The 11137-nt window shown below is 42.3% G+C and overlaps 1 protein-coding gene across 1 annotated transcript; it reads left to right on the plus strand.

The window, feature by feature from the left end:
• Positions 1-942: 942 nt before the first annotated feature.
• On the plus strand, positions 943-2392 carry LOC133034026 (uncharacterized). The gene is made up of 2 exons (XM_061109054.1): positions 943-1230; positions 1302-2392. The coding sequence occupies exon 2, from the start codon at positions 1304-1306 to the stop codon at positions 2120-2122; it is 819 nt and encodes a 272-aa protein (XP_060965037.1). The 5' UTR covers positions 943-1230; positions 1302-1303; the 3' UTR covers positions 2123-2392.
• The last annotated feature ends 8745 nt before the right edge of the window (positions 2393-11137 follow it).

Raw genomic sequence — 11137 nt, forward strand, 5'->3', positions numbered from 1 at the left:
AGAATTGGCATTTAAATGGTTGAATTAGGAAATCGGTATTTTTGAGAAAATCAGATACAAAAGGTGTTAAAATTGCAAAATTGCAAAAAGCAAGGCCCAATCCACTAAGTGTAGGGCCAGCCACTTTTGTAGGAAATTTAAACTGATTTTTTCATTATTTTAATGCCAAATAATTCAAACCTAACCCTAGTGGAATGCTATAAATAGATAGTGAAGGCTTCAGGAAATTTACACTTAAATTTTCTATTTTTCCTTCAGAGAAAAACCTGAGCCTTCTCTCTCCCTATCTTTAGCTGTCACTTCTTCTCTTCCCTCTTGAGAATTTCGAAATCCTTAGTGATTAGAGTAGTGCCCACACACATCAAGTGATACCTCAATCATAGTGAGGAAGATCGTGAAGAAAGATCATCAGCAAAGGAGTTTCAGCATCAAAGATTCAGAGAAAGAGATCCAGGTTCAGATATTGATAATGCTCTGCTACAGAAAGGAATCAAGGGCTAGATATCTGAACGGAAGGAGTCATTATATTCCGCTGCACCCAATGTAAGGTTTCTTAAACTTTATATGTGTTTATTTCATCGTTTTAGAAAGTTCATATTTAGGATGTTAATAAACATACTTGTGAGTAGATCTAAGATCCTGGTAAAATAAATTCCAACACCTAGCCTTCTATGCGATGTACATGGAGTACGTCCATAGGGCTCCCTCAGTAGAAGAGTTCAGTTATTTCTACGACATAAAAAGCGTAGGTCTTCATAACGGCTTCTACTGCTTTAGCAAATGGGCGACTTCTGAAATCAACGGAGTTGAGGGAATGGTGTCGAACATGGGTGATTGGAAATCGAAGTTGTTTTATGTCTTTAAGGTTCCTGGGATTAGGACTGACTTTAATCGCAGACCTAGTATGTCGCGTATTTCTTGACTTAGACATTTTTTTTTTTGCATTACTTTTGAAATCTTTTGCTCACTCGCTCTTTGTTGTCATCGCAGATAGACCAGCTCGACCGACCCTTGACGCGACTAGCAAGGAGACAGCTGAAATTCTCGGGAGCCTTCCGGTACAAGATCGCGACTGGCGATTATTGTGTACAACTGCGAAGTTGCGAGAACATCAGCTGATTCCTGAGAACGCAAGTCTTCAAAGGGAGCCAGTATACAAAGAACCATCCGAGAAGCAGCAGGAACGAATAGACAAGCGTCTTTCTAAGCAAACTCCTCGACAAATTTCAGGTAATTCGTCTCTTGTTATAAACTAACAGGTAGGATTTTGACTTATACTTATCTTTCATTTGTGTTCGCAGATATGACTTTTCTGAAGTCTGCCCCTATCCTGAAGATCAAACCAAAGGGTGGAACAGCGACGACTTCACCGGTTGTCGCTCAGAAGAGGAAGAGCGACGCGATAGCTACACTTGTCGCGGACTCTTCCAAGAAGCTGGCCAAGACCACACAAGACAAGGGGAAGAAAGTCGTAATTGATCCACCTGTTCGAGCTCGCGACTTCCTGGCCATGCAAGAGAAGTTCCTGGCTGAGATTCCTTATGAGGATCTTGTTACGCGATCTGCTGAACTGGCCGCGCAGTCAATGGCTTTGTTCATAAAAGCTGCGGCTACTCCTTCGAAGGAAGCCGACTCGCTGAAGAGGCAGAACGCTCATTTTCAGGAGAATATAAAAAAGCTGAAGCAAGAAGTGGCGAGGATGGAGAAAGAGCTCGAGGAACTCAGCAAGGCCAAGGAGAAGGAGCTCGAAGAACTCAGCAGGGCGAAGGAACAGGCGGAACTTGAAGTCAAGAAGTCGCAGGCAGCGATCGTGGAGATGGCCCGCGATTTGGAGGCTGAGAAAGAGAATGGGAAGAAGCAGTATGATCAGGCAGTGTCTGATTATATCTATACCACTCTTTCCAAAGTCCCAGACTTCGACTTTTCTCTTCTTGGAGCAGAAGCCGCTGAGATGGCCGAGGCTTTTCGCGCCATGTCGCCTACTCAGACTCAAGGTGGGGGAGGTAACCTTCTTGACGAGGTCGAGGGCGCACAAGCTGAAGAAGTCGAGAATGAGGTCATCAGCAAAGTCGCGGACGAGACTGCTCCGGATGAGACTACTCCTGCTGCTCCAGATGCTTAGTTATCCTTATGTTGTTTTTTAATTTTACTTCTATCTTCTTTTTTTTATATGCGGTACAAGGGTACTCGCGCTTATGTACTTGGACGAATTTACTTTTTGTTTTGGACAAATTTCTATCCTCGCGGGGATAGCTATCCTTTAACATTTACGCAGTACACGGGTACTCGCGTTTTTATATATATTTGCGACTTCAATTACAGCTTGGTGTAATAAGTAGGAATATTTGCAAAGCTGGTAAAATTTTTGAAATTTAACAAGTAATTTTATTCATATAATCAATAGTACATTCGGGCATATATCCCCCTATACTTAGGATTTTTTCTTGTTGAATGAAAAATATCTAAGTATAAGTACAAGAATGAACATAATCGAATAACGCGAATACTATTGATAATAAAATTTCAAGCTCTCGCTATTCCATGCTCGTGGAATCGCAGTTCCATCGAGTGTTGCGAGTCGATACGTTGCATCACCAATTTGATCTGCGATGAGGTATGGTCCCTCCCAATTATCTCCGAAGACCCCGTGCGACGGGTTTTTGGTGTTTGGCATTACTCTTCTAAGGACCAAGTCTCCTGCTCGCAGGGGTTTTACTTTCACTTTGGAGTTAAAGTATCTTGCAGTTCGCTGTTGGTAAGCCGCATTTTTTAGGTGCGCTTTATCACGCTTTTCCTCCAAAAGATCAAGGCAGAATAGCTGATTCTCGTTGTTCTGCGAGATGTTGAAAATATCCCTGCGAAGGGAACCTGCCCGAACTTCAACTGGCAACATGGCCTCGCACCCGTAAGAAAGTGAGAAGGGTGTTTCGCCAGTTGTAGATCGAGGGGTCGTATTATAGGACCATAGGACTTGCGATAACTCGTCTGGCCAAGCCCCTTTGCGATCTTCTAATTTTCCCTTTATGGTGTGTTTAATTATTTTATTAACGGCTTCAGTTTGTCCGTTACTCTGCGGGTAAGCAACTGCGGAGAAAGCCTTCTTAATCCCCAAATCGTCACATAGCTGTCGCATCTCTTTACAGTCAAACTGTTTTCCATTGTCTGAAATGAGTTTATGCGGAATGCCAAAACGACAAATGATGGAGGTATAGACAAACTCGCGTAATTTCGTTGCAGTGATGGTTGCGAGTGCTTTGGCTTCAGCCCACTTCGTGAAGTAATCGACTGCGACTACCGCATATTTGACTCCGCCTTTTCCTTTGGGTAACTCGCCGATTAAATCGATTCCCCATATTGCAAAGGGCCATGGACTTGTGATAGAGTGGAGGTTACTCGGAGGCTGATGTGTGTAAGTGGCTATTCGCTGACATCTATCACACCTCTTTGCAAACGCGAGAGCATCTTGTCGCAATGTTGGCCAGTAATATCCTTGCCGCATAATTTTTAAGGCAAGGGAATTACCTCCGGTATGATTGCCACAAATCCCCTCGTGTACTTCACGCAGTATGTAACCGCAGTCTTCTCCACTGATACATTTGAGAAGTGGTTGGCTAAAACTTCTGCGATACAACCTTTGGTCATATATCACATAACGGGCTGCTCGCTGTCGCACTTTCCTCGCTTCTATTTTATCATCAGGTAGGAGCCCCTTTTCAAGGTATGCGAGGATAGGAGTCATCCAGGTAATCTCCTGAACATCATCTATCTCCATGATTACTTCTCGATCTATGGTTGGGTGAGCCAATATGTCTACCGGAATCACATCGAGTAATTCGGCTTCCCTAGTTGAGGCCAAACGGGCCAATGCGTCTGCGTGGGCATTTTGAGCACGCGGTACTCGAGATACAACTACATTTTTGAACTTCTGCATTATTTAACGAACGATGGCTAAGTATTTAACCAATCTTCTGCCTCTTGCTAGGTATTCTCCGTTCACTTGGCATACCACGATTTGAGAGTCGCTAAAAGCCTATAGATACTCGACTTTCATCTCGAGGGCCAGTTTCAATCCTGCGATTAAAGCCTCATACTCGGCTTCATTGTTAGATGCAGAGAATTCAAAACGTAAAGCAGCGTGTACCTTGAAATTATTGGGACTGATTAACAAGATCCCACTGCCAGAACCTTCGTTATTTGAGGCTCCATCGACGTACAATGTCCATACTTCTTTGCTTGCCATGACAATGTCATTTCTATCCTCTACAACTGCCACCTCGGTGCTTGGGAATTCAAGTATAAAATCTGCCAAGGCTTGCCCCTTGATCGCAGTTCTCGGTTTATACTTGATGTCGAACTGACTCAACTCCATCGCCCACTTTAACAATCTCCCCGATGCTTCTGGTTTCGCTAAAACCTGTCTTAAGGGGAAGTTTGTCAAAACTTCAATGCTGTGAGCCTGGAAGTAAGGTCGCAATTTTCTTGAGGATATTATCAAGGCGAAAGCCAATTTCTCCATTTGAGGATAACGCGTCTCGGCGTCTAGTAATCGCTTACTGACGTAATATACCGGGTATTGGCGTCCTTGGTCCTCGCGTATTAGTACTGAACTAATCGCATATTCGGAGACGGCCAAATAGATAGACAAAACTTCTCCGGACAACGGCTTCGATAAGATTGGAGGTTGCCCCAAATGCGTTTTTAAAGCTTGGAAGGCCTGCTCGCATTTTTCGTTCCAATGAAACCTTTTGTTGCCTTTCAAAGTCTGAAAAAACTCCTTACACTTATCAGAGGATCTGGATATAAAGCGGTTTAAAGCCGCGACTTTACCTGTGAGGCTTTGAACCTCCTTTGGCTTAGTCGGTGATGGCATCTCTACCAATGCCCTGATCTTCGCAGGATTGGCTTCTATTCCTCGCTGATTTACCATAAAACCAAGGAATTTCCCAGAGCCCACCCCAAAGACGCATTTCAACGGATTTAGACGCATCTTGTATCGCCGCAATATGTCGAACATGGCCTGCAAGTGGGTAATATGATCCTCCGCATGTTGCGATTTTACGAGCATATCGTCAACATATACCTCCATTGTCTTTCCAATAAGATCTGCGAACATCATATTCACTAGCCTTTGATAAGTCGCACCTGCGTTTATTAAACCAAAAGGCATTACTTTGTAACAGTATAATCCTCGATCAGTAATGAACGAGGTATGTTCTTGGTCTGGTTCATACATCGGGATTTGATTGTATCCCGAGTACGCATCCATGAAGCTCAAAAGCGCGTGACCTGCAGTGGCATCGACAAGCTGGTCAATGCTAGGAAGAGGAAAGCTGTCTTTGGGACAGGCTTTGTTTAGATCTGTAAAGTCAACGCATGTGCGCCATGAGCCATTAGGCTTTGGCACGAGTACTGGGTTAGCTAACCAGTTGGGGTAAAATGACTCCCGTATAAAGCCGCAGGCAAGGAGGCGGTCGACTTCTTCTTTCAGCGCTTCGTACCTCGCGGGGTCCATTTTGCGGCGCTTTTGTCGGACACCTCGCACTTCGGGGTCAATGTTCAAGCGATGACACATGAACTGCGGAGATATCCCGACCATATCTGAATGTTTCCAGGCAAAAATATCAAGATTTTTCTTTAGAAAGGTCGTTAATTGTTCTCGCAACTGTATATTTAATTTAGAACCAATTTTTAAAACCTTGTTATTATCTATAGGATCTATAGGTACCTCGATTGTGTCTTCCGCGGCTTGGGCTGCGGCGGTGTGATCGAGGATTCTTGGATCCAAGTCTGGTTCGTCCATGTGCGGCACCTCCTCGATCCTGAGGATCTCCTGGCGAGGCGGTGGTGCATCCAAAAGGTAGATAACATTTACCGTCCTTTTTTCTGCGAGTTTAACAGCTGCGTTATAACATTCTCGAGAGTCGGATTGGACTCCCCGCACCGAACCTACTCCAGCGGGAGTAGGGAACTTCATCGTCAGATGATAGATCGAGGTTATGATCTTCATCTCCTTCAGAATTGGTCGACCAATTACGGCGTTATACGCTGAGTATTGGTCGATTACTGCGAAGTCGGCCATCGACTTGGCTGTTACTGGGGCAGTTCCCAAAGTGATTGGGAGCTTGATCATTCCTTTAATTGCTATGACATCTCCCGAAAAGCCATAGATGCTTGATGTCATAGGTCGCAAATCCTTCTCTTGCAACCCCATTTGCTTGAAGGCTTGGAAATTCAGCAAATTCACTGAACTCCCATTGTCAACCAGTATACGATGGACATTGTCTCCACCAATATTGGCGACTATCACCAGTGCATCAGAGTGCGGGTGATGGACCCATCTCGCGTCGCTCTCCATAAAGATGATGTCGTCGCATTCTTTCTTAAAGAGCTTCTCTGGTCGTTCACCAAGATTGTTCACATTGGTTAGCGGCCTCTCCTTCGCTTCTCTGGCATACCTTTCTTGCGATTTGCGAGAGTCGCCTGCGATGTGTGGTCCTCCGATAATAGTTAGGATATTGCGAGGTGTTCTGGAGCCACTCGCGTTCTGGGTTTCTCCTTTGCCATCCGCTTGGGGATGACTTTCCTCGCTTCTTTTATACTTGTCGAACTTCCCTCTTCGGATCAGTTCCTCTATTTCATCCTGCAAGACCCAACATTCAAGAGTAGTATGACCAATGTCTTTGTGGTACTTACAGAATTTTTTAGGATCCCTCCGGTCGCGATTCCCCCTGATGGGGGGCAGCTTCTTAAAGACCCCGTTCCTTTCCTCAATCGCATAGATATGGTCTCGAGGTACGGCAAGTTCAGTATAGTTGACAAAGCGAGGTCCTCCCTTCCTTTTCGGCGAGGACTCCTTCTTTGGGGGTGACTTAGCCAACTTCGGGCTTCGCTGTCTGCGCGGGCTACGTCTTCTCGGGCTTCGGCCCCTGGAATTCTTCCCTCGCGGACTGCGAGATCGTGACCGCGGTATGGGTGACCGACGTTTGTCCTTCCCCTTCTCTAACTCTGCTAGAGAGTTCTCGATTCTCTTGTGAGGTTCGGCCATGGCGAAGAACTCTACTAAGGACTCCGGCCTTCGAGCTTGCAGTTCCTTCCAGAAGTCGGTCCTCGGCAAGATACCTGTTATCAACATACAAACAAGCGAAGACTTGGGGGCCTTCTCGACCTTTGTTACTTCTGCGTTAAAACGCTTGAAATAGTCTTGTAAAGACTCACCAGGTTCTTGTTTGATGTTGGCCAAAGTCGTATAGGGTGGCCTATACGTCATTGTGGCCTGGAAATGCGTGAGGAATAAGTCGACGAAGGTTTCCCACGTCGATATCGATGCCTCAGGTAATTGGGTGAACCAATCATGAGCATTTTCCTCGAGTGTTGCCGCAAGAATGCGGCACTTCGCGAGTTGCGGTACCTGGTCTACTTCCATTATAGTATTGAATTTTTCTAAGTAATCTATCGGGTTAGAAGTACCTTTATACTTGAGGGATTCGGATAAACGAAACCCTTTCGGAAGTTGAGCCTGTCGCACCTCTGCAGTAAAAGGCGAGGTGCCATGCAGCTTGTATATAGGCTTGCGCTGCTGCTCGAGCATTTTTAAAGCTTGCAGAAGCATGCTTTGGTCAATTCCTCCTGTCGCAGGGGCTGGAGTCGCTGCGACTGCGGGGCTCGCAACTATTGCGGCAAGGTTTGCTGGGATATTAATCCCAGTAGTCGCGATCGGCGCGATAGGCGGGTTATTACCTGCGTTGACACCCTGATCGCCCGCATGGGGATCACGGAGCGTCTCAGTATTATGTGGGCCGCGGGAGCGTGCCCTAAAAACTGCGTTGAGATGATCACGTAGATCACCTCGGTGTACTTGATAACGTCCTCCCTGTTGTGTTTGCACAGAGCCGGACCTTGTATATCTGCTCGGAGTGCGGCCATGCGATGACGAAGAGGCTGACTCTGCGTCATTGTCTCTCGATGGACGACTGCGAGGATTACGGCGCTCAGGATCTTCGTCAATTTGTGCGCTCTGGTTAGGAAACCTTGCGGATTGATCTCTTGACATCGGGTGATTCAAGTCCAGAGCTTCAGGGTCAGTTCTTCGTTCCCTGCGTACACGGTTAGTATGACGTCTAGAAACTGTTACCTGAGGGTTATTGTTGCGAATGGCAGGAACTCGAGGAGGGCGTCGAGCTCGACTCTGTCCGTCCACCTCGGCCTGTAGTGCTCGCAGTTGATCCTAAATTGCAGCATATTGATCGGTAGTGAGCTGGACCATTCCCTCAGATACTACTGCCGGAGTGACGGGGGGAAAATGCATGGTTGTTGGTGGTGTGGACGTGTCCCCGACTTGAGGGCCAGTCGTTTCTGGGAATAGGTTGAGAGGTCTAATATTTCTCCTCCCTACTCCGCCGTTGATGATGTCCACAGGTGGCACTCCAGCTCCGGGCAGTGGTACACTCATCATTCCAATATTGATGGACCCGTTGTTAGCTCCGTTAACGTGATTTCCAGCCATGATGAAATAGTGTTCTTTGAAGTGAATGAAATCTCTTAGTCGAATTCCCACAGACGGCGCCAAAATGTTGTCGAGTGAATTTCGCAACACCAAAATGTATTATTTAATTAATATAAAAGAGAATTTTCAGGGAAGTGACAAGTGCGAGTATTCGACCTAGAATGGCGAGTACTCGACTGGGAATGCAAGAACAAACAACAAGGCTGGAAAATGTAAATAAGACAAAGAATTATAGTGGTTCAGTCAGATTGTGATCTGCTTAGTCCACTGTAGTAAAGCATTCGTAGGTGCCATTTTCATGGTGGATCACCCCTTTATATACAAAGTAGGTGTCCAATCGGTTACACAAGGATTACATTCATTGTTAATCCATTATTTACACATTGAATTGCAATAATTAAACCCAAACAACGTTAACATTAATAAATGTGTGACAGTTACTAAGTTCATCAACGTATGCGTCTTCCGCATCTGCGAGTTGACTGTTCATGTTCCGTTTGTTGAGCTCGCAGGGTCACCAGCACGTTTGGAACGTCTGCGCCCTTAGGTAATCGCCCCTTGTAGACATCGCATGTTTGAGCTGGTAGAACTTGGACATGCGAATTTATATCGGCTTGTCAGGGCTATTGGATCATTGGGACCAAATTGCATCATAGAGAGTTGGCCTCTATACTTTTCGCGGAAATATAGAGGGGACACTCGCACATGTTCTGACACATGCGAGTTGGATCTACCCTGCATAATGAGAATTACGGTTACGTGGTTCAACTTAGGTCGCACTCGCGGTATCTCGCTGGTTTTATCCTGGGCGAGGTCTAAACTTCGAGAAGTCTCTCACGGACATTTCAGCTTTCATTGGAAATCTGAACACACGTGTCCTTTAAAGAGGAGTCTGGTCTCGAGTTTCTAGGTGAGAGAAATCTCACTATAACATAAAGGTAAGAGTGACCCATGAATAATAACTATTGATTGATGAGATCAGCGAGATGAACAATAAACAAAGAAGGTCCATCTCGGGATACACAAAATACATAATAGAATGACAATGCTTGAAAAGAGTAGGTAATGAATTATTCAAAGAGCTTGCAACTCATTGACCCACATACTCGTGAGTATGTTGAGAGACTAATGGTAACATTTCCAACATTATTCATCTCGAAATTGTCATAGTATGATAGTGTCTCGTATTTACTTCACTCAATATTTATAGAAGGACGCAAGAAGTATTACTTAAAATATACGTAGGCGTTGAGAATCTTGTTTAGAGTAAAGCACCTTGAGAAAATTGTTTATACCACAAGAGGAATAAAGTATAGTCAGCATAACCGCTTACAGATAAAGACAAAGATCAATTTATTATTATCCCATGTGATGTAAATATGAAATGTGGGAATTGTCCACTTTTTATGAATAGTTTTAGGGATAAGATTCTAAGGGTTCGTTTGGTACGCAGGACTGGATTGGATTAGATAGACTAATTTGTCTAGTCTAGTGTTTGGACATGTTGGAAGTCTGGATAGCTAATCCATCTAATCTCATCTGTCTGGGATTATTTATCCCATCTAGCAGGGTGGGATAAATAATCCCATGCAGGTGAGATTTTTTTTATCGTTTTTTAAATTTTAATTTTATTAATATATTTTAAATTTAATAAGAATTTAAATAAAAAAAATTATCACACATTCATTTATAATTTTAAATTTAATAAGAATTTAAATGAAAGAATTATCACACATTCATTTATAATTTTTTTATCAAAAATTTATTCAATAAAATTAGTGAAAATGTATAATTGTGAATTATCATACATAAGTTTTAAATTTTAACTATTATTAATTAAACAATAGTTACTTAAATTGATTTTAAGAGAAACAATATGACAATAAAATTATATATTATTTTTAAATTATTAAAAAATTTATATAAATATTTTAAAAAATTAATATTTATCTTAAATTAGTGATTAAATTAGTGTTTAACATAAACAATTTTATATTATTTAAATATTTTTTTATTATTTTAATTATTTATTAAATAAAAATATGATAAACTATTTTATTATATATTTATAATATATACTTGATTATATAGGATAATTTTATTTTATTTTATAATTTAATTATTTTTTATTTTTTACTACGAATTATTCATTTTTATTTATTTATTATTATATCTTTTTATTTTAATTTAAGTTTTTTTCTAAAAGGAAATAAATAAAATAGTCCAGTCCATTCTTAAACCAAACATAGGATTACTTTCAGCATAATCCAATCTTGTCCAGTCCATTCAATCATTTCTAGTCCAATCCAGTCCAATCCTGCGTACCAAACAGGCCCTAAGGGAATAACTGTCACCCTAAACTCCTATAAATAAGGAAAGAACTCAGGGAACAAGAGACGGCCAATTTGAGAAAAAAGGAGATATTATATCAATATTTTCTTGTATTATATATACAATTTATTAAATCTCAAAATAAGATGAACTCGTGGACTATGAAGAATTAACTTCAAAACCATATTAAAACTTTCTTGCCATTTATTATTATTATTATTATTATTATTATTATTATTATTATTATTATTATTATTATTATTATTATTATTATTATTATTATTATTATTATTATTATTATTA

This window comes from Cannabis sativa, chromosome 2 (assembly GCF_029168945.1).
Source record: "Cannabis sativa cultivar Pink pepper isolate KNU-18-1 chromosome 2, ASM2916894v1, whole genome shotgun sequence".
In the NCBI taxonomy this organism is placed as follows: Eukaryota; Viridiplantae; Streptophyta; class Magnoliopsida; order Rosales; family Cannabaceae; genus Cannabis; species Cannabis sativa.

Excerpts from the sequence above, each read along its gene's own strand:
- LOC133034026 (XM_061109054.1), top strand. The coding sequence starts at position 1,304 with ATGACTTTTCTGAAGTCTGCCCCTATCCTGAAGATCAAACCAAAGGGT.